Source organism: Bufo bufo, chromosome 2 (genome assembly GCF_905171765.1).
Source record: "Bufo bufo chromosome 2, aBufBuf1.1, whole genome shotgun sequence".
Lineage (NCBI taxonomy): Eukaryota > Metazoa > Chordata > Amphibia > Anura > Bufonidae > Bufo > Bufo bufo.
The window spans coordinates 72,231,137-72,256,048 of NC_053390.1; the positions used below are offsets into that span (position 1 = coordinate 72,231,137).

General features: G+C 44.2%; 1 protein-coding gene across 3 annotated transcripts in view; it reads left to right on the plus strand.

Annotated features, from left to right (window-relative positions):
- The window catches only part of UNC13B (unc-13 homolog B), a 369,265-nt gene that overhangs the window by 325,668 nt on the left and 18,685 nt on the right, over positions 1-24,912 (plus strand). For all 3 annotated transcript variants that reach the window (XM_040421204.1, XM_040421203.1, XM_040421202.1), the window contains 8 exons: positions 1,191-1,280; positions 7,025-7,159; positions 8,781-8,914; positions 10,950-11,035; positions 19,926-20,052; positions 20,142-20,238; positions 23,024-23,167; positions 24,393-24,470. In XM_040421204.1, coding sequence (XP_040277138.1) covers positions 1,191-1,280; positions 7,025-7,159; positions 8,781-8,914; positions 10,950-11,035; positions 19,926-20,052; positions 20,142-20,238; positions 23,024-23,167; positions 24,393-24,470 — 891 coding nt within the window. The remainder of the gene's footprint in view (positions 1-1,190; positions 1,281-7,024; positions 7,160-8,780; positions 8,915-10,949; positions 11,036-19,925; positions 20,053-20,141; positions 20,239-23,023; positions 23,168-24,392; positions 24,471-24,912) is intronic.

Consider the following 24,912-nt stretch of genomic DNA (forward strand, 5'->3'; position numbering starts at 1 on the left):
GAGGCAGAACGTTGTCAGCAGGTGGTGGTTGTCAGCGTCCTACTTGGCCGCTGTGTCCCTGCTATGTCTCGTCGCCACCAATGCTGCGGCGGGTATTTGGATAAATGTTGGCACGGGGCGCACACACGGCTTCCACCAAGCTGTCTGAGTGTTAAATAATGAAACATTCGCCATCTGCTCTCTATGTTTCCAGGTTTCATTTTCACGCCAGTAAGAGATGTTTCACTTGTGATGCTGCAGTTCCTGTTACATACAATGTATGTGGCACCAGGACAGCGCCCTCTACAGGGTATTTAGACTATTATAACTTATTAACGGTCAGTAGTCTGAGATTAGGATTCCCACCGGTGAGAATAATCCTGTCTGCGCTGTAGCGGCAGCCTGGGGCAATGAATTTCCTCCACTGACTTGTATCTGGGTTATGTCAATGTTGACTGATCAGTTGCTTTGTGATAACACCTATTCCAACTCATAGGATATGCTATAGTTTCATGATCAGTGGGGTCCAACCTCTGGGACCCCCACCAATCCTGAGAATGGAAGGACCTCCGCTCTGATTAAATGCATTGTATAGTACCTAACATTCTCCTTCTAACAAAGCTAGAACCGGCCCAGTACTTTACATGGATGCAGAGATCTCCCCATTGAGTTCTATTTTTTTGATACACTGCTGTAGAATTACATGATCAATTCTCACTGCAGCCACCACTAGGGGGAGCTCCCTGCATATTGAATTATAAGGCGGGCTTTGAACTCAATAATCGGTATGTAATGAGTGCCCCTAGTGGCAGCAAGAAGAATGTTTTCTCCTGAATGGGTCAGAGGAGGGTTTTCGAGAGCGGAGACCTTCCTATGCTTCAATAGGGTATTCTAATGCTGCATCAGTCAAGGCAAAAACAAAAAGAAAAAAAGTGTATAATTAATTAAGCGATACCAAAAATATGTTTGATGACATGATGTCTTACTCGCTGTGCGGATCTGCATAGGAGCTGTATGCACAAAACGGTAGCAGATATTTCATCCAGACCATTTTCAAATAGATTTCAAAAGTGTACATACCCTTAAGAACAAAAAAACTCTGCTGCCTAGAGGAGATGCTTGAAGTATTTTCCTGTTACCTCCAGATGCTTGTTGTGTGGTGACCACGGTGCTGTAGATGTGATAACCTGTCTGCTCTCACCTTGTCCTAGAATAACTTCCCAGCCAGCAGCCCGGACAGACTGCAGGATCTGAAGTCTACGGTGGATTTACTCACCAGCATCACATTCTTCCGTATGAAGGTGAGTGATCGTCGGAGATCAACCGATGGACCCTGATTAGAAGAAGCCTCAGAAAATGTGCTGCACTTTGTAGTAGTCCCTCATTATTACCAGCTACAAGCAGAATTCTGCTCTTCAGGGTCCACCCGGCACCATTTATGGCCTTGTTCTTGTTCTCATCAGCTTGTGTATATTAACATTTGCCAGCGGCAGCTCCAGTTAAAGGGATGCTTAAAGGGAGTCTGCCACCAGAGTTTCGTCTTTGAGTCCACCACCATGCTATAGATGCCTTTCTAGACATTGCCCTGATTACTGTGAGGGGGAGAGAGAATTTATAAGCCATCATGCCCTATGTGTAAATGGCTTAGCAGGAGTCATGTGGGCGGTGCCGGAGGGATGAGGAGTCCTGCTGTTATCACTCCCATTTGAACCTGATTGACACACCAGGGATGTTTGATGTCAGTAGTACACACATGCAGTACCTTTCTCAGCTTCTTCTGTGCAGAAACGTAGGATGATGACTGGTGTGTCCTCAGACTGCAAACAGGGTGAATGGGCATGGAGCAGCAGGGCCCACGCAGAACCTGCCTCTCCATCATGACTGGGGTATAGGAACCCCGTTCTCGGGATCGCAGGGGACCCCAGTCGTCTAACCCCCACTAATCAGTTATCCATTATACTCCTATCCAGGGGATCCGTTTTAGTCACCAAAAGACCCTTTCTATAGGCTCCATTCACATCGCCGTGTGAATGTAGCCTTACATGGGTTGTTTTTTTTTTTATCACTTTTTTCATATAAATGTAATTGACAGATTGACTTAATATAAATATAATATAAAACATAAAAACATAAAATACAAATAATCATCCTAATGCGCAGTCACGGTCCCCATAAATAGCTGTATAGCGGAGCTTTCAGATTTATCATCTGAGTATCAAGTAATATTGTGTATATACGGTAGGTGGTATATATAACTAGTGATGAGAAAAGTTTTCAAAAGTTCGATTCAGCTGCTTCTGCGAACTTCGACGAGAAATTCGGATGTTACGAAGAACTTAGTTGCGAATCGCATTCCATTATATGAAGCGGGTGCAATGACGCGGAACGGTGATTACGCCGCCCCCCATCTTTAAAGCCCGGGTTAAAAAAAAATATGCATACTCCCCTCATCCATTTGATCGCAGACAGGCCATCGTGGCCATCTTGATTAAAAGCCATCTGTCAGCAGATTTTTACCTATGACACTGGCTGACCTATTACATGTGCACTTGGCAGTGGAAGGCATCTTTGTTGGTCCCATGTTCATATGTGTCCGCGTTGCTGAGAAAAATGATGTTTTAATATATGCAAATGAGCCTCTAGGAGCAACGGGGGCGTTGCCATTACACCTAGAGGCTCTGCTCTTTCTGCAACTTCCGCACCCTCTGCACTTTGACTTTAGGAGAAGTCAGGCCCAGGCGTGATCACGCTTACATTTCGTGGCCCTATCAAAGTGCAGAGGACGTGTCAGATGCAGACAGAGCTGAGCCTCTAGGTGTAATGGTAATGCCCCCGTTGCTCCTAGAGGCTCATCTGCATATATTAAAACATCATTATTTTCAGCAATGCGGACACGTGAACATGGGACCAACACAGATGCCTTCAGCTGCCAAGTGCACATACAACACGTCGGTCGGTGTCATAAGTACAAATCTGCTAACAGGTGCCCTTTAAAGAAAACATGAAAAAATTTCACACACGTTGACATGATGACGTCATCACGCTGGTCAGATATGATGACCTCATTGAGGACCGCCATTTCAGGAAAAATTGATTCGTTACCACGAAGTGCCAAGAAATTTGGATTCATGGTGAATCAAATATTTCTTGAAATTCGATTAGAATTTCACTTCATTAGCTTCGATTCGCTCAACACTATATATAACGTATACTGTATATAAAATATTACTTGATAATTAGCAGATAAAGAGCTCCGCTATACAGCTATTAAAGGGAGTCGTGACTGCACATTGAGGGTGGTTATTTGTATTTTATTGTATTTTATTCTGTATTTATGTTTTACAGTGAGGAACAGAAGTATTTGAACACCATGCGATTTTGCAAGTTCTCCCACTTAGAAATCATGGAGGGGTCTGAAATTCACATTGTAGGTGCATTCCCACTCTGAGAGACCGAATAAAATAAAAATTTCAGGAAATGACATTGTATGATTTAAAAAAAAAAAAAAAGTATTTGTCTTGCACTGCTGAACACAAGTATTTGAACACCTGAGAAAATCAGTGTTAATATTTGGTACAGAAGCCTTTGTTTGCAATTGCAGAGGTCAAACGTTTCCTGTAGTTCTTGACCAGGTTTGCACACACTGCAACAGGGATTGTGGCCCACTCCTCCACACAGATCTCCTCTAGATCGGTCAGGTTTCGGGGCTGTCGCTGAGCAACACGGAGTTTCAGCTCCCTCCAAATATGTTCTATGGGATTTAGGTCTGGAGACTAGTTAGGCCACTCCAGAACCTTGATATGCCTCTTATGGAGCCACTCCTTGGTTATCCTGGCTGTGTGCTTTGGGTCATTGTCATGTTGGAAGACCCAGCTCTGACTGAGGGAATCTCACAATAAATGGCCCCATTCATCCTCTTCTTAATACAGTGCAGTCCCCTTTGCAGAAAAGCACCCCCAAAGCATGATGTTACCCCCCCCCCCATGCTTCACAGTAGGGATGGTGTTCTTGGGATGCAACTCATCCTTCTTTTTCCTCCAAACACGACGAGTGAAGTTTAGACCAAAAAAGTTCTACTTTGGTCTCATCTGACCACGTGACTTTCTCCCATGCCTCCTCTGGATCATCTAGATGGTCATTGGCAAACTTCAGACGGGCCTGGACATGTGATGACTTGAGCAGGGGAACCTTCCGTGCAATGCATGATTTGAAACCATTAAGGCAGAGTGTTCTACCGAGAGTGACCTTTGAAATTTTGCTCCCAGCTCTCTTCATGTCATTGACCAGCTCCTCCCTTGTAGTTCTGGGCTGATTCCTCACCTTTCTTATCATCAGTGATACCCCACGAGGTGAGATCTTGCATGGAGCCCCAGTCCGAGGGAGACTGACAGTCGTCTTTAGCCTCTTCCATTTTCTAATAATTGCTCCAACAGTTGATCTATTTTCACCAAGCTGCTTGGCAATTGCCACATAGCCCTCTCCAGCCTTGTGGAGGTCCACAATTTTGTCTCTGGTGTCTTTTGACAGCTCTTTGGTCTTGCCCATGGTAGTAGTTGGCGTCTGACTGACTGTGGGGTGGACAGGTGTCTTTAAAGAGCTCAGACAGGTGCTACTAAGTTAGATTAATGAGTGGAGTAGAGGTGGACTTTTTAAAGGCACAGTAACAGGTCTTTGAGAGCCAGAATTCTTGCTGTTTCTCAGGTGTTCAAATACTTATGTTCAGCAGTGCAAGACAAATAAATTCTTTAAAAATCATACAATGTGATTTGCTTATTTTTATATATTTTTTTTATTCTGTCTCTCAGAGTGGGAATGCACCTACAATGTGAATTTCAGACCCCTCCATGATTTCTAAGTGGGAGAACTTGCAAAATCGTAGGGTGTTCAAATACTTCTGTTCCTCACTGTATATTATAATTAAATCTACTGAATTACACTGAGCCAGTCATTTATATGAGAAAAGTCATGAAAAAACAACCCATGTAACCCATTTATGTGAAATTTTAAATTGCTGCTAGAGGGTATATAGCAGAGTCTGCGCTCGTCTGTGTCCCCTGTGACCATTTTTGGGGAGCGTCCCTTTTACATTTGTGTTTTTATCACTCAACACTTTTTTACAATTGTAAGAACTGTGGTGTGGCCCCGTGACACAGCCTGTCGGTGTGATTTTCCACATCCAGAGGTGCTAATTGGAATTTATCAGCATCATTACCTCCTGAGACCTTCTGACATACTTGGGGGTCATTTACAAAACCGCTGTTTTACGCTGGTCTTTGATTCCCCCCTGTGCTGCTGAAGGATATGTTTAATTTATAATGAGGCGTGCGCCATACTGAAGTAGTTTTTGCCAACATTTCAGCCTTTTTCCAGGAGTAAATGTTAGTAAACTTGTCGGCGCAGATGCCCCCTCCACTCCTTCTTCACTCCAGAGCAACAAAAATGGCATATAAAGGTCTGTGCAACTTGCCGCACAGGTGTTTAAAAAGTCGCGAAATAGGTCTTGCAACTTTTTTTTTAACCAAATTCTGGTGTAAAAATGTTTGTAAATGACCCCCACTGTGTTGCATTGTACAGAACAAAGTATATAGGGGCACGTTTATTCCTTACCCCCCTGCTAGGTGCTTTGCCTTGTTCTGCCCAGTGTTCCCCTCACCCCCTGCTTGACGCTCATCCACAGCTCATGGGCAGCGCGGATACGAGTGATCAGGGCTGTCATTTCGGGACACTAATCTGGATGTGACGAGCAGAACTGCGAGGGAGCAGGAATCAGCTTGCATCTGTCTGACAACACTGGATATGTCACCCAGCATTTAGCTGGCATGCAGGACTGGCACCGCGCTTCCCTCTCCTGCCCTTATTTACTGGAATAACAGGCTCTGGAGTAATAAAGATATCAGATTGGTGATTATTGACAGGCGGGAATTATAAGACTGCAGGTCGGCCTGGTCTTCTCCACCACTCTGCATGAACTTATAGAAGTGAGAACTAAGATTTCTGTGTGTAAGTGAAGATTGTAGGAACCAACGGCCTTGTGTGCCACCAGTGTGCTCTGTCAGTGAAAATGCCCGCATTGCCCCCTGGACCCCTGTTTAGGTCATGCCTGGAACTGAAATACACAGCTGAGTAAGCTCACCCTAAATTTGCGTAATCCAGACACTCCCATAATATGAAGAGGGAGCACGGGTGAATCCCTCAGATCTGGGGTCATGAGAGACTTTAGTAACAAATTTTCAATAGATCCAGCGCCTAATTTAAAATAAAACATAACTTTTATTTGCATGAATAAAAATACTCCATGGTGTCCTTGGGGGGGGGGGGGTCGGGTTGGGGGACACGCGTTTCGCGCAAATCAAGCTTCATCAAGCCCTAGTGAGGACATTCTCCAGGGGAAATGTAAAAAACAAGAGACGGGCGGTGATGCATCGAATTTACTTTCCACTCCATTGGTCAGTTTTTTTTTATTTATTTCCCCTGGAGAATGTCCTCGCTAGAGTTGATGAAGCGCAATGTGCGCAAAACACGTGTCCCCCAACTCCCCCCCCTCCCCCTCCCGAGGACACCATGGAGTATTTTTATTCATGTAAATAAAAGTTATGTTTTATTTTAAATTCCAAGGCACTGGACCTATTGAAAATTTGTTACTGAAGTACACAGCTAAGTGCCTCAGGTCATAGACTCCTGATATCACCTTAAAGGGGTTCTCTCTTCTCTCTTCCTGCTTGCTGCTGCTTTGCCATAGACATACAGCGGTGAGAAGGAAGACGGCCCGTGCACACTGCTCTTTCCATCTCCTCATACAGCTGATTGGCGGGGGTGCTGGGTGTCGGACCCCCACCAATCTGATTTTGAGGACCTATCCCGAGGATAAGTTGTCAATATTGAAAGCCCGGAGAACCCCTTTAATAATCGAGCTGGGATGCAGTTGCTGCCGCTGGAACACTGTGAAATAGCAGCCATCAAATCACAGCCATAGCTGGTTCCCCGAATTAAAAATGCTTGATTTTAATGTCCTCTGGCTGATAATAACCTTACACTGATCTGACAGGTACAAGAGCTGCAGAGCCCCCCACGTGCCAGCCAGGTGGTCAGAGACTGCGTAAAAGCCTGCCTGAACTCCACGTATGAGTACATCTTCAACAATTGCCATGAGCTGTACAGCCGGGAGTACCAGACAGATCCGGTGAGTATACCATGAAAGCTATGAAAGCTCCTCTGCGGCAGCAAATTGGCACCAAAATCTTCATCAAGTTGCTACAACACGTATCAAACATGGAAGTACAAAAGCTCAATCCGGCAGGATTAATGCAGATTTAGGAAGTTTGTCTTAAAGGGGTTATCCCATGACTAATGTAAAAAATGTAAACCAGACATCATATAGTACATGACATTCTCTTTCTAACAAATCTAGAACCAGCCCTGTACCTCACATGGGTCCAGAGATCTCCTGATTCATTGCTCTGCTAGATTTATATCAAGCTAAAATCTCAAGAGGAGTGTCTTTCCTGCTGCAGCTCAGGGGGCGTGTCCACGCTCTACCTATCGCAGCTCAGGAGGCAGTTGAAGGATGAAACTGAGCATGTGTGGCCACCTCAGTGAGCAGGTCAAAGAAATATACAGTATAAGAGAAAAAACATACAGCAGGTGGCGCTGTACAGATACATTTTATTGAATAACTCAATAGCTATAATACATTTTTAATGACATGCAATTACAAAACTATTCAGATCCAGGTACTGGTTTGAAAAGTGCAAAATTTGATGAGACAACCCCTTTAAGGTACAATTCCAGCCAACAATTGAAGCAGACTTTCCTTGGGAAGGAAGTGTTCCTTTCCTCCACTGACGAGCAGGCGATTGTCAGAGACACATTTGTATGCAGCGATCTCCTCCACAGTATGAGGAGGAACGATCACTAATGCCATTGATCGTCCCCATACAGAATCATTGTTTGCTGGCAGAGGAGCCTGTTTAGACGGCACCATCTGCTGCCGGAAAACAATGATTTAGGCTGTTTCGGCATAGAATGGCGGGAAACAGACTGACACAAACCGAAACACATAGCGTTATGTGTCTGGCGATTCTCTGCATATTTACCGGGTTGCAGCCGGACCCCATTATAGTTAATGAAGCCAGATGGAATTCCGGGAGCGTCTGGCCGGAACAGCCTACCAGATCTGTAAATGATAGTGTGAAACTATCATTAGGTGAATGCACAAACTATCCTATTACACGGTGAACCATACCCTTACACCGGCAGATTATCTACCCAAACATTGAGCAGTGTAAAGGGCCCTTTACCTGAGAATTTGAGCCTACAAGTAGCACAGACTTCTTCAGACATTGTAATAAGACATGTCTAGGTAGTCACTGCCAGGACCTTTCTCCTCGGTGACTTACATTTCCCAGCACTCCTTAGTGAAAGCATGGCCATTCCTGCTCGTTGTGTGCTTCTGCTTGCTTCTTTTATTTCTGTGTCATGCTGAAGCCAAAATGAAGTTCAAGGGGTCTGAGGACCCAGATACTATGTAAGGCTTGTAGGCTGAGTTGGAGACTGCGGCCCTACGAGAGATCGGATTTGACACATCCTGGGTTTGTATGGAGAGACATTGACAGGTCTGGAGAAAGAGACTAACATCACGTGTGTGTTGTGTATATGTGTATATATATATATATATGTATAATAGAGATATATATATATATATATATATATATGCACTTTCTCTACAATATAAGCGCCCCTTGTAAGTGTACTGACTGCTCTCCTTATGTCTGGGTCCCTTTAACTCATTTGTGCTTCCCCAGAACAAGAAGCAGGATTTACCTCCGGAGGAGCAAGGACCTTGTAATAAGAACCTGGACTTCTGGCCCAAGCTGATCACCCTGATCGTATCGATCATTGAGGAGGACAAGAACGCCTACACCCCTGTACTCAACCAGTAAGCAGATCCCCCCCAGTCACCCCGCTGCTGTGCGCCTGCCTATTGTTCTCTCTCTAATCCTTCTGTGCTTTGTAGAGGTGTCATCTCCTGTCAGTCTGTCTCCCTGTCTGCTCTGTCTCTTGTTGTATAAGTGACGTCGGCCGAGGTGCCAGATCTTACTTAAAAGCATCCTGACATGGGGTGAGTGAGGGAGAGTGCTTCTCGTATATATGCCTGCCAGCCGACTGCCGTAGTTTCTTGCATGCTTGCCGCACAGCGCAGGAGGCCAGTGCGGTGTATGAGGTGCTGCCCGGCAATTGAGAAATGTATTACCGCCAAGATGTCAGCCCTTCTAGAATTCATATGGGTAATCGCTTTGTTACTAATTTACTGTAAACATGGTTTCCATTGTTTTACAATATTAGTTCTATCAGTCTGGATATTCAGTATGTAAGTCATCTCCTAAAATACTCTGTACTGCTTTGGGTCTCCTCTTTGTCTCATTTTCCTTCTTCACATTGACACTGCTGCGTTCATGTCGTCACTAGTATCCTATCAGTTGATAGGTCACTTACCCTATCAGACACAGGCCTTTATGCAACACACTACTCCTCTTTCAAGATCAGCACTCTCCTTTCCTGAAATACTCAGTGCTGCTGGACACCCTGCTCCTTTCATTTTGTAACTCTGTTTGTAACCTCTCAAGATCTGCACACTCCTCTCCTAAAATACTCTGTGCAATGTGACATCCTGCTCCTTCTGCTATGTAACTCTGTCCGTAATTTCTCACAAGATCAGCAGACTTCTCTCCTGAAATACTCAGTGCTGCTGGACACTCTGCTCCTTTCATTATGTAACTTTCCATTTGTGATCTCTCCCAAAATAAACCAATTCCTGAAATAAAATACATAAAATAATAAAATACATAAACATATAAAAGAAATATATAAAATTAAATAAATATAAAGTTAAATAAATAAAAATTGAAATAAAAATGAGCTAAAATATATAAACTGAAATCAATAATATAAAAATAAATACAAGATGGTTAAACATACATTTAATATATAAAATCCATCTAAAAAATAATTAAAATAAAAATTCAAAATATAATAAAATTATATAAAATAAAAATGGTGTAAACTTTAATAAGTAAAATTAGATAAAAATTTAAGAAGAAAAATAAACAAAGTAACTAAACTAAAATAAATAAAATAAAAATGCAATAAAATGATGAAACTAAAAAGTAAATATAATGTATAAAATAAATATATAAAAATTAATGAAAATAATTCAAATCATTTAAAAAAATATATATCTATAATAAGTAGCCGCAAAGCTTTGACCAATGTTGTACAGCCCCCAATGGAGTTTGTTTCCCCCCGCTTTGCTCCAGCCATAAAACTAGATATTTAGAAGCTGGATGTTGAATGTGATACCATGTTCAGTCATGCAGTGCATGTAGGTAATAAATATGACTATGTCCTGCTGATTATATTACATGATGATCAGTGTCTGGCAGTGTTTGCTGAGATGTTATTTCTGTGGACTGCACCTTATTCATGTAAGATAAATCCATGTGGTCACTTTGCTGCCATTGCTGCAAAGTCTGAAATTGGGGGTGCCCTATAGTATCACATAGTATAGAGATTGTCTGTCTTAATTCTCTTGGCTGATTATGGAGGAGCTAGTAGACGTGATAACTTGTTGCACCCCCTGTCTGAGTTTATTAGGAATACTGGGTATAGATTCGGCAGTGCATGCAGAGTGGCGCTTGTTGCATGCTTCCTCACCGACATACTTTTCTTCCATGCACAGGGATGGATAAGTATGTAATAAATGGTTGTCAGAAAGTTATCTAGGGCCAATGCATTGTGTCATAGGATTTCCCAATGAGACCTAGGAGCCCTTATCTAACACCATTGATTGTAAGGTAACCTAGTCGTGACTGGACTACCCAGCTCTGGGTAGTCGTCCTGTAATCTGTGCCAGCTGTGTGCATTCCTTCTGTACATCTGATCTCTGAATCAAATCTCTGCTTTCTTTCATGAAGATTTCCTCAGGAGCTGAGTGTGGGCAAGGTCAGCGCAGAAGTCATGTGGAACCTCTTCTCCCAGGACATGAAGTACGCCATGGAAGGTAAGAGGAGACTTAGACGTTGGCAGGCTGGTTCTAGTATTTTTGGCTTCACTCTGGCTTTGTACATTAGTTAGGCCAGCTATACACCTAAGCTATCACTTCTGATCCCCTCATACACATATGTGCTTGGTTCAGCCAAGCACGTATGTGTTCTCGGTAGGAAATGGGGGACGATGCCTCTGCAAGACTCCTCCTCTGATGGTGGCTTATGTTCCTGAGAATGAAGGGATCGCCTGAACTCAGGAGAGCAAAGTATAAGATATAGCATATTGTGTATGATGATGTAGTGCCATAGCATTTTCAGGACCACGTCACCGTAGTTTTAGCTTTTCAGGAAGAATTGTGAGTACCGCAGTTTTCATCAAATCAGCTAAGATGGCTGCAGTGTTACCAATATGGCTTACAGTTCAATGCAGTTCCCTAAACAGGAGGTACAGGAGGTATGGGAGTCAAGTGTTGTCATAAGAACAAAAGCGTTTTCTAAGGATATAAAGAAAATATAGTTTTTTGTTTTTTTTTCAAGAAAGGGACTTAAAGGGGTTGTCCAGGACTGGAAGAGGTTACCTCATGATTAATGTAAAAATTAAACTCTGAGATCATACTGTACATGACAATCTCTTTCTAACAAAGCTAGAACCAGCCCTGCACCTCACATGGATCCAGAGATCTCCACGTTCATTGCTCTGCTAGATTTATATCAAGCTGACAGCTCAAGGGGAGTGTCCTTTCTGCTGCAGCTCAGGGGGCGTGTCCACGCTCTCCCTATCACAGCTCAAAGGGCGTGTCCACGCTCTCCCTATCGCTGAAGGATGAAACTGAGCATGGGTGGCCATCTCAGTGAGCAGGTCAAAGAAATAGGAAAAGAAAACAAACAGGAGGTGGCGCTAGTGGTGGTGCTGGTTTAAAAACTGTACAATATTACATATATTTTTTTTTTGTGGGACAACCCCAATATTGATGACCTAGCCTTCGCATAAGTCATCAATATGAAATCAGTGGGGTCTGTGAGCTGCAGCCTCTTCATAATTAGTGATGGCCAGTTCGCAGTGTTCCCCGACGAACACATGCGATCTGCCATCTTTATTCCCAAGCCCGGCGATGCAGAGGTAAGTCCTTGCCTGCGCCGCGAGCCGCTCTGAAACACATGCGGTCACCGGGAGCAGGCAGTTCTGAGAACAGTCCGATGAAGGCTGTTCTCAGAACTGCCTGCTCCTGGTGACCGCATGTGTTTCAGAGCGGCTCCCGGCGCAGGCACAGGTAAGGACTTACCCCTGCATCGCCGGGCTTGGGAATAAAGATGGCAGATCGCATGTGTTCGTCGGGGAACACTGCGAACTGGCCATCACTGCTCATATTATACCACGCACACTGCTGTACATTGGATAGCGTCTGTGCTTGTTATTGCAGCCTATACTTACTCACCTGAATGGGACTGAGGTGCAGAAAGGCCATGAGACCGTTGGATGTGACGTCACAGGGTGAGGCCTCAATAAGTTGCCTCCTGCGGTGCCTGGCATCAGTTTTCTCTATTTTTTATAGAAATCACATCCATGCTGAGCCAGGTTTAGCACTGATGTGTATGTAAGTCATTGACAGGAATAGCTGTCGGAGGAATACGCGCTCTATAAGGTGTACAGCCAGCTTTATGAAGAACGGATATGCTGGCGTACAGGGACCAATGGCACTACCTGCTCGTCTTTGTTGGTCTATGGGGCACAATGTGGGCATCTGACCTGTGTAGGACCACTAACCGGTTGGAGCTGAACATTCTGCAAGAAGCAAGCAATAAGAAGCACATAGATTGCTTGCTCGTGTTTTTGCTGCTTTCTTGAGCACAGATCCTGTAACCTCTGGAGTCCCGGCCAGCTGCGGGGATCACTCGCCTGCCACTGCCAGCTTGTCTTTTCATTTTATTTCCGTTCTCCATGACCTACATATTACTCAGCTGCAGGTCACACAACAGGGCAGCGGATTGTACAGTAATTGTCTGATTAAATCTAAACTGCGGCACGACTCGGACATCTTTAATCATTCAAAACGTAGGAGATTGGTAATCTCATAGCGGTAACGTCTCCGCGTTGCACTGGCCTCTCAGTATAATCACCTCACCCGAGATGGCGATCACAGGTCTGCCAGTCTATCAAGATCTAGATGTCTGGAATGGAAAGTGACAAGCAGATGTAGCAGAGCTAATGTTGTCCTTCTGTATTATGATGACCACAGATGTTTGCAGTCCTATGTAATTCATTACAACATACAGTACAGACCAAAAGTTTGGACACACCTTCTCATTCAAAGAGTTTTCTTTATTTTCATGACTATGAAGGCATCAAAACTATGAATTAACACATGTGGAATTATATACATAACAAACAAGTGTGAAACAACTGAAAATATGTCATATTCTAGGTTCTTCAAAGTAGCCACCTTTTGCTTTGATTACTGCTTTGCACACTCTTGGCATTCTCTTGATGAGCTTCAAGAGGTAGTCCCCTGAAATGGTCTTCCAACAGTCTTGAAGGAGTTCCCAGAGATGCTTAGCACTTGTTGGCCCTTTTGCCTTCACTCTGCGGTCCAGCTCACCCCAAACCATCTCGATTGGGTTCAGGTCCGGTGACTGTGGAGGAGGACTGTGGAGCCATCTGGCGCAGCACCCCATCACTCTCCTTCATGGTCAAATAGCCCTTACTTTCAAAGTTTTCCCAATTTTTCGGCTGACTGACTGACCTTCATTTCTTAAAGTAATGATGGCCACTCGTTTTTCTTTACTTAGCTGATTTTTTCTTGCCATAATACAAATTCTAACAATCTATTCAGTAGGACTATCAGCTGTGTATCCACCTGACTTCTCCTCAACGCAACTGATGGTCCCAACCCCATTTATAAGGCAAGAAATCCCCCTTATTAAACCTGACAGGGCACACATGTGAAGTGAAAACCATTTCAGGGGACTACCTCTTGAAGCTCATCAAGAGAATGCCAAGAGTGTGCAAAGCAGTAATCAAAGCAATAGGTGGCTACTTTGAAGAACCTAGAATATGACCTATTTTCAGTTGTTTCACACTTGTTTGTTATGTATATAATTCCACATGTGTTAATTTATAGTTTTGATGCCTTCAGTGTGAATCTACAATTTTCATAGTCATGAAAATAAAGAAAACTCTTTGAATGAGAAGGTGTGTCCAAACTTTTGGTCTGTACTGTACATTGATAACTGAGCACCGATAATGCAGTGGATGCTCCCTGCAGTCCCATGTAATACAACAGATAACACATCATGATGACTTTAAGTACATATAATGCAGTAGGCATTCCTTGCAGTCCTATGTAACAGCACATGTAATCCTATGCAAAAACATAACAAGTCATAGAGGTCTTGAGCTATAGGAAACTTAGAAAAATCGTAGCTGTGGTCAAACGGAGATGATTTCAGTCTAAAACATGAAAAATGCGTAAGTCCAGAGGTGCGTGGGACCCAGACGTCACAAGCCATGAGATTAAATGGCGCTATATAATGTCATGCCCCTGAGCTGATCACATCTTGGCCTCCGAGTTGATGTTGGGATGACCAGTTGTTTCTTCAGTCATCATCTTAGTGCAATGGACAAGAAGAGCATCTGGGCCCCAGTGCAAATCCGTCATCTGACCGTGTCATTGTAAATGATGGTGGCGCTCTGTTTAGATCTGTATGCAGGTGAACGCATCAGAAGCAACGTAAGCCAGAAGCGAACCTGCGGAAGTGCATCAGCAGTGCAAGCCCCCAATGTGTGGCTTCTGCATTGCATTACTGAACATGCGCAGTCATCTAGTTTTGTAGGAAGTGCTGACTACTATTGGTTTCTGCACTGTACGTATTGGGCTTTAGTTGCCTCCATATTTTTTGGTCATGGCTGTTTAATTGGAGCATGTATAGCTGGCACCCACTTTCCCTGAGTTTTTTTTGGAGGCGGCGCCCACTTTCCCTGAGTTTCTTTGGAGCGGCACCCATTTTCCGTGAGTTTTTTTGGAGGCATAGGCCCATAGGCTGGAGCTTTTATGTGCAGTTTAAAGGCATTTTCCGTTTCTGTATCGATAAAATGTAATCATTGTATAAAGGAAAGTTCAGCAAATTGCTGGTAATCTTCAAGCTAACTGCTAGCTGTCAGTGAATGTAAGCCATCCAGAGGCTGAATCTTGTTCAAATTAAAAAAAATCAACAATTCACCACAGAGTTTGTTACTATTTAGTGAAGACAATCTTCTGTGAGCTGAGCATATCTACTGGCCTGATAGTTTGCTACAGTGTATCAGTACAGTTAAAATGTATCCGCCTTGATTCTCCCCCTTTTTGATAGACTGGATCTAACATATCGTCACTTATAAGAAGTATTAGATCTGTATGGGGCTTTCATCCTCTGGATATAAACAAGAAGGCTTTCATTCACTGACAGCTAGCAGACCATTATAGAATATATTAGAAAGTTTCATACTCTTTTGCTTAAGCCTTAGTCACATAAAACTGTAGTTTGCTGTAGTGAGATGCATCATTGTGGCATTGTCGTAACAGAGGATGGCATCTCTGCATCTCCAACTTACAATGCTGGTGCTGTATAATGTCGGCTGCCATGGTATAGGGACTCCGCTGTCATTGCCATTCTGCACTACCTGCTTAGTGCCAAGATCGCTGTGAGAACTGCAGGAATGGGAGCTCTGCATCGCCTCCTGCTTATAGTACTGCCGTATGTGCCAGGCATAGGGACTTGGCTAACCGTATACCTCTTCACCACCTCTGCTTATAGTACTGCTTTATGTGCCAGGGCATAGAGACATAGCTAAACTTGCATCTCTGTGCCAACTCTGCTAATAGTCCTGTCATGTGCCAGGCATAGGGACATAGCTAAACATACACCTCTGTGCCACCCTTCTTATAGTACTGTCTTATGTGACACGGCATAGGGACATAGCTAAACTTATATCTCTGTGCCAACTCTGCTAACACTCCTGTCATGTGCCAGGCATAGGTACATAGCTAAACATATACCCCTGCTTTATAGTACTGCTTTATGTGCCAGGGCATTAAGACTTACCTAACCATATACCTCTGTGCCACCTCTGCTAACAGTCCTGTCAAGTGCCAGGCATAGGGACATAGCTAAACATATACTTCTGCGCTAGCCCTGCTTATAGTAGTGCCTTATGTGCCAGGCATAGGGACATAGCTAACCGTATACCGCTGTCCTAACCCTGCTTATAGTAGTGCCCTATGTGCCAGGCATAGGGACATATCTAACCATACACCTCTGTGCCACCCTTCTTATAGTACTGTCTTATGTGACACGGCATAGGGACATAGCTAAACTTATATCTCTGTGCCAACTCTGCTAACACTCCTGTCATGTGCCAGGCATAGGTACATAGCTAAACATATACCCCTGCTTTATAGTACTGCTTTATGTGCCAGGGCATTAAGACTTACCTAACCATATACCTCTGTGCCACCTCTGCTAACAGTCCTGTCAAGTGCCAGGCATAGGGACATAGCTAAACATATACTTCTGCGCTAGCCCTGCTTATAGTAGTGCCTTATGTGCCAGGCATAGGGACATAGCTAACCGTATACCGCTGTGCCACCCCTGCTTATAGTAGTGCCTCATGTGCCAGAAATCCTTATGGGGCCACCCTGGCACAGAGGGCTCGCTTTCATTTGCAGCTGTAGCTGGCGATCATGTTGTGGTGTGTAATAATATCATCTCTTCTTCCTCATCTTCAAGTCTTGGATAAAATAAGTTCCCTTCACTGGCTGAGTGGTAAGTGTGCCCGGCTGCTCTGAGGGTAGTGTGATGCCAGTAGTGTTCCTGCCTGTGTGTGTATATATATATATATATATATATATACACACCTATTTCCAATGAAATGCTTTGCCTCCAGCACCCCATCCCCATTACCCCGTGCTTTATATGAAACCGGCCATGAAATGCAGTGATATCTGCTGGAGAAATATCAGCGAGGTCTACTATGTATATGGTCATTGCGTCACCGGATGACGGTCTGTCCGCAGTGTGTAGATGCAGCCCCTGTGTGTCTAGCTGGGTGAGGGACTGAGGTCATTATGGGGACTGACTTCCAGGCTTCTCTTCCCCTTCTCCGCCACTAGTCATCCTGTTAGTCCAGCTACTAGGGATGCCCTGCCTGACAACCAGTCATGTGTATAGATATAGAGAGTTGTCAAGTAGCAAATCTCTTGCTGGGACCTCCCCAGTGTGTCCTTCCTGTCAGTGACTGGTTTCTGTCTCTCCTCTATCACAAGCCCCGGCCGTCTTTCGAATACGAATGATTCATTTTTTCGGTGGTAAGAACGTAGATTGTGTAGATATGAAGAGAGCTGCGCTTCCTCCCCTGCTCCCAGTAGATCCGGCTGAGAGGTAGTGCCGTACAGCTGTATACTCAGCGCTGTGCGCGCAGGATTCGCCGCAGGCGGCAGGTCTTGGAGCCGACGTGTCTTCCTATTATTGTCTTCCAGCTATTATGAAACCAGCATGCCCTGACAGGTCAGTAGTTGTTTGAGGGACTCCATGGCCAAGAGCGAGAATTCCCCGGCGGTTGACCTATTAGGCCAAAGGGATACCATGAGCAGGATTAGTTCAGAATAGGTTCTAGTTCATTGACAGCAAGCAGAACTCTTGAAAAGGCAGAGATACGGAACAACCCAATATGTAGTGAATATGTAAGTGACCCCCGGTATAGGCATAAACTGTTTTCCAGCTTAGTCAATTGGGCTGTCACCCTCACCTCTTGACTTGATGGCTGCGTCCTGGGCACAGCGCTGAGTATCTGCACCAGGTAGTCACTCGCCATATTATAACACGTGCAGGGTATAGTGTAATTCTTATCTGTAGTGAACCCCCCACTAGTCCCCCCTCCCCCGCTCTGGTTGTAGCTCCGAATAAGATCGACCTATTAGTTACTGAGCTTTATATCTTCAGATGCTTTTAGCTCCGGCCCTTCTCCTTCTCCTCCTCTTGTATGTTCTCTGCCAGTTCTTTGTACCAGAGGAGGTGTAGAGATCAAAGGGAGTCTGTGCGGACTGCCAGTACACCTAGGCCGTGGGTTGTCAGCCATGGTGAGCTCGCGCTTGTAACAAGCTATGTAAGCAGGGCTAGATCAGTCTAGGTTATTAGCTTTGGTAAAGGTAAGCAAGATGTTTTTCCATTCACTGGCAGCAAGCAGACATATTAAAAATATCAGTAGAAAAGTAACTTTTGGTGCTCCCACGTGTATTTTTATAGAAATGAGTGGAACAGGATGGCCGTAATACTGGATGACGGGGGACAAGGATAGCGATGGACAGGAATCACGACCCCGGTGTGACTCATCAAGGGCCAGGCGCCCCCGTAGCGGTGTGTCATGTGACCTTTGTACCGCTCTCCCCCAGCTCCTGCGCCTCTCTGGCGGTTCAGCTCTAATGAGCGGAGAGAGAGGCGCAGGCTAATCAGCAGCTGGAGCGGAGTTTGTTGTGTCACCGGCAGGGCTGTAATTGGAAGCGCAGCCTCTGTCTGGGGGTTGTCACAAAGTGGCTGAATTCAGGTTAACGAGGCGACACGAGAGCCCTTCCACTTCCCTGTCTGACATAACGTAGTACGAGATCATTAGGGCATTGGGAATGTAAAGTTAAAAATTCCATTTTATTTTTTTTCTGTAATCTGATAGTCCAGAAATGTTGATAGTCCAGCAAAGAAGTGCAGCAGGAGACAGAGGAGAGAAAAAGCACAGGATGGCGGCATTTTATTTTTAGGGGTCTTCCTGGAGGAAGATGTACATGCTCATGACCAGACGATCACATCCATGCACAATCACTCCCTTGCACACATATACATGCACACACATAGATCAGGGGCACACAACCCCTCACATGCATTCTTCACCTCAGAAAAGAGTAACGCGATCAAGTGAGTACCAATGGTGCCTGGTCGCCATCACTGGTACCCTATATATTGATAGAGTGGGGTTCTGCTGCCCAGACTAGATGAGATGGAAGGAGACCGTGTACACACACATACATAGATGATATACACCCCATATACGTACGCACATAGATAGCCCCGCCATACAGTTTTATCAGCAGACACATACATGCTACATGCGCCATATTTCAGCAAATAATCAAACAGGACGCGTTTCAGCTCATCCAGCCTCCCAGTTGAGATACACTTATATAGCGCTACTACACGCGCTACTGTCTGGCCAGATACCATTATAGTGAATGGACATCCAGTGGTGGGTGGTGGTGTCCGGTTATAGTGAACTCCAACAGACTGCTGGAGTTCACAGTGCACATGTATTTATTTAATGCACTTATATAGCGCTACTATATTCCCAGTGGGGCTCACAATCTAAGTTCCCTAGCAGTATGTCTTTGGAGTGTGGGAGAAAACCAGAGATCTCAGAGGAAACCCACACAAACACGGGGAGAACATACAAACTCCATGCAGATGTTGTCCTTGGTTGGATTCAAACCCAGGACCCCAGTGCTAACCACTGAGCCACCACGCTGCATATGCTCATCATCATGGACTTCACATCATACTATCAGAGAATCCCATTACGTTGGATATGTAGGTCTCATTTTAACATCTCAGATGGTCTGCGCCATAACTTGGTTTTATTCTCCATGTTGGGCCGCAGACCTGGTTGCATATGGAGCGGAGGCAGCCCATCCAGTGACATGGCCCCCAGCTGAGGTTAGGCCCTTGCCTTAGTGGTGGGAGATAAGGGTAAAACACATTTCCTTTTTTATCATCATTATGATAAGTTGATGCCTTAGTTTCCATGCAGTCAGTATATTGTGCGGGTCCACGTGCCCCCCTACTGTATACCCCCATTCACCCTCTACCCCTGTCTCTACCACCGAACAGAGCACGAGAAGCAGAGACTGTGTAAGAGCGCCGACTACATGAACCTGCACTTTAAGGTGAAGTGGCTGTACAACGAGTATGTGAAGGACCTGCCGGCCATGAAGGACAAAGTGCCTGAGTACCCAGCGTACGTATCCCCCTCCCCACAATCGTTATATAATAAACCTCATGTTAGAGCCCGGGTCTATAAACTGGTAACGCCATGTGTCCGTGCAGGTGGTTCGAGCAGTTCGTCATGCAGTGGCTGGAGGAGAATGAGGAGGTGTCCCTGGAGTTCCTGCATGGAGCCCTGGAACGCGATAAGAAGGACGGGGTAAGTCGCTGACCGATCCAGCAGTGTTTCATCACAGGATCATAGAAATACATTTGACCTCCTATATATAAAGCTGAGGGCTTCCTAGTAGCTCCTATGACAGGGGTTATACCATAATCCAGGGATCAGCAACCTCCGGCACTGCAGCTGTTGTGAAACTACAACTCCCATAATACTGCATTCACTTCTATGGGAGTTACAAGGACAGTCGAGCAAGTGTGCATGCTGGGAGTTGTAGTTGCACAGCAGCTGGCATGTTGAAGGTTGCCGACCCCTGCCACAATCTAAACTTATTACCTACCTACGAGATAAGTCACAAGTGTCTAATCGCTGGGGGTCTAACTGCTGAGACCCCTATAAAAACAAGTCTCTTGTTGCCCATTTAAAAGGATCGGTGGTCACACACGTGCAGTACTGCTCCATTCAAAGTCCATGGGCGTGATGGAGGTAGCGGACTGTGTTGACCCCCAGCAATAAGACACTAATTGCTGATCCTGTGGATTGATGATGCATGTTAATTATTGGAAAATCCCTTTAAAGCATATGGACACCATAGGGGGTTCTCTGCTCGAGGCACCCGCTATGAGCACAAGTGGAGAGGGTGTAGGCCCAGCCTGGTATTACTTGAACGGCCATTCAGCCCACAGCTTAGGCTACTTTCACATTAGCGTTTTCAATTCCGCTATTGAGATCCATCAATGGGGACAAAACTGAACGAATGAAACTGAATGCACTAAAATGCATTCTGTTCCGTTTTGGTTGCGCTCCCATCGCGGACTGAAAGACGCTACAAGCGAGGTGCAATAGAAAACGGATCCGTCCCCCATTGACTTTCAATGGTGTTCATGACGGATCCGTCATGGCTATAGAAGACGTAATACAACCGGATCCTTTCATGACGGATGCCTGCAATGTATTATGGTATTATGGTAACGGAAGCATTTTTTTGCAAATCCATGACTGATCCGCAAAAAACGCTAATGTGAAAGTAGCCTTACCCCCTCTAAGAACAGCTGATTGCCAGGGTAGTTGGAATTCTGAAATGGGGCTTTTGGCAGGACCGCCCCTTTAATTTCATGTCTTTCTGTGCTATATCTGCTAGTCAGTTCCCACAAATCTTTGTGCCAGGTTGTATAATGGTGCAGACTGCTTCCCCATAATAGGATCCATGTCAAGACTGATGTAAAGGAAATAATTGAGAGGCCCGTGTTACTATCCCCAGGTATCAGCAGTCACATATCATTACTGGATAATCAGAAGACTGGACGTTCTATGGACTGCTGTATTACTAGAGCAAGGGATGTATAATGATATAGGTGCAGCTGGTATAACCTGGGCATCTCCTGTATATATTTATATATGTACAGCTGGTATAAGTTATACATCCACTTGTATATAGTGATATGGAGCATGCTGGTATAACCTGGGCATCTCCTGTATATAATTATATATGTACTGCTGGTATAAGTTATACATCGTCTTGTATATAGTGATATGGACCATGCTGGTATAACCTGGGCATCTCCTGTATATAATTATATATGTACAGCTGGTACAAGTTATACATCGTCTTGTATATAGTGATATGGACCATGCTGGTATAACCTGGGCATCTCCTGTATATAATTATATATGTACAGCTGGTACAAGTTATACATCGTCTTGTATATAGTGATATGGACCATGCTGGTATAACCTGGGTATCTCCTGTATATAATTATATATGTACAGCTGGTACAAGTTATACATCATCTTGTATATAGTGATATGGAGCATGCTGGTATAACCTGGGCATCTCCTGTATATAGTTATATGTGTACAGCTGGTATACGGATTACATCATCTTGTATATAGTGATATGGACCATGCTGCTATAACCTGGGCATCTCCTTATATAATTCTATATGTACAGCTGGTATAAGTTATACATCTTATTGTATATAGTGATATAGACCATGCTGCTATAACCTGGGTATCTCCTGTATATAATTATATATGTACAGCTGGTATAAGTTATACATCTTATTGTATATAGTGATATGGAGCATGCTGGTATAACCTGGGTATCTCCTGTATATAATTCTATATGTACAGCTGGTATAAGTTATACATCTTATTGTATATAGTGATATAGACCATGCTGCTATAACCTGGGCATCTCCTGTATATAATTATATATGTACAGCTGGTATAAGTTATTCATCTTCTTGTATATAGTGATATGGAGCATGCTGGTATAACCTGGGTATCTCCTGTATATAATTATATATGTACAGCTGGTATAAGTTATACATCTTATTGTATATAGTGATATAGACCATGCTGCTATAACCTGGGCATCTCCTGTATATTTGACAGTGCAGCAGAATATTGTAACTTGTCTATTTATTTCCACTGATTGAATGCAAATTGCTAATAAAGAGCTGCTAATGATCACAGCATATTAAGTAGGCAGATTCTTGGCGACTGTTCAAGTGAGCAGTGCTCAGCGGGGATTTAATTAGTGGATTATGAAAAAACAGAATTACTAAACGTTTTTTGCCCCAAAAATTGTACTGCTGGTTAACCCCTCCTGTGCCCTTTGAGAGTCATATTGTATTCCCTGGTTTTCTGTCAGGGTGCTGTGTTTTCGGGATTTGTCAGGTAACTTCCTACTAGCTCATTCCTGGGTCACTGCTGCCTGATGGCCTCTACATCTTTTGCTCGTCGTCTGTGAGACCAGGCAGACGCCTCGGTTCCGTGTTTTCTGTGTGCAGTAACCTGTGTCCTCCTGTTTCCTCTGCAGTTCCAGCAGACATCGGAGCACGCCTTGTTTTCCTGCTCTGTGGTTGACGTATTCACCCAACTTAACCAGAGCTTTGAGATCATCAAAAAACTTGAGTGTCCCGACCCGGTTATCGTGGCGCACTACATGCGGAGATTTGCCAAGGTGAGCATTTTCTCACTGAAGCCCCTTTGTTTTGCTCTGATGGGGTCTGGGGGATTGTGCCCTCTGCACTTTGATTGGCAGGGCCAATTTGCATATTTTGAAACATATTTTTTCTCAGTAATGCGGGCACATATGAATATGGGACCAACACACATGCCTTCAGCTGCACATGTAACAGGTCAACCAGCGTCATAGGTCCAAATCTTCTTTTGCACTGGAGTAAAAAGTGCCTACATTATTAAAGGGGGTTTCCGAGTGTTTAATACTGATGAACTGTCATCAGGATAGGTCATTAGAATCTGATCGGTTGTGGTCTGACACTCGAGACCCCTGTCGATCAGATTGAAAAGGTACCGTCTCTCTCTGGCGAGCACTGTGGCCTCCTCGCAGCATACTAAGGACAGCGCCATCCACTGGATAGTGGCTGTGCTTGGTATTGCAGCTGAACCCCATACATTAGAATGGGAGTTAGCTGTGCCTAGGCCATGTGACCAATAAATGAGTTGTCACTGGAGCGCCGCGACCTCTTCAAACAGCTGATCGGCTGCAGTGCCGAGAGTTGGACCCCCCTCTAAACAGATACTGATGACTTATCCTGAGTATAGGTCATCAGTACTAAATGCTTGGACAACTCCTTTAAGACCAAGATGCGCCAAATTTATTGACAGGCACACGGCACATATTAGGCAATATTGAGCCAGAAAATGAATCTACGCCTGCAATAAGCCCCAAATTTTCTCAATTTTATGACTTATAGGTATGTTGCCCCGCTCTTAACTGGTTATCCCCTCCCACTTTTCTCATCAGATGAGCATTGTGAGATGAGAAAAGTCGCAAATGATACTGCAAGAATGGCGTGCACCATAATCTGTGGCTTTTTTACTGGATAAAAGGGGCGCAAAAAGCTCAATACATTTCCCCCAAACTATATTAGAAAGTTGTAGAACTTATACAAAAGAAAGGGTAGTATATTACAAATTCTTTATCCCAGCCTCAATTTGAGCGGTTTAGCAGATATTCTGGAGTATTGGACCACCACTGAAATATTCTTTAGGTTCATATGGCTGTTAGTGGCTTTTATTAGTAGAGAATTTACAAGGAGTATGAAATGCCATCAGACATTCTAGATTACAAGAGGCCGGATTAAAGGAGAGGGAAAAGCCGGGGGACAATGAGATGCTGGATTCTGCGGGTCGGATGTGTGACATGTTTTTCCTCCCATTAGACCATCAGTAAGGTGCTGCTCCAGTACTCGGACATCCTCTCCAAGTCCTTCCAATCCTACTGCTTCAAGGAAAAGCTGGTGAGTGATGTTGGGTCAGATGTGACATAGACTAGTTGTATATGTGGAAGGCTGCAAGGTAAAGGCTCCTTCTCCAAACCTCAGGTCGAGGAGGGGGTGTTTTAATGGTAATTTTTCATGCTAAGGGTTATAAACTAGTACAGGTCACACATAACAGTATAGTATCAGCTAAAAATACAAGAAAATTCAGGCAGATTTATAAAAAAACGTAAAAAAGAATAATCTTTGTTGCCCATTGCTACCAGTCGTGGCACAGCTGTCATTGTTTCAGGACAGTTTAAGAAACTAAAGCTGTGCTATGATTGGTTACTATGGACAACCATGTTCTTTTAGACAGTTTTTATAAATCTGTCCCATCGTGTGTCTAGATCAGGGCTTCTGGAACCTTTCTATTAGGAAGTCACCAGCGACCAAATACTATCTTGCAGCACCTATATTACCT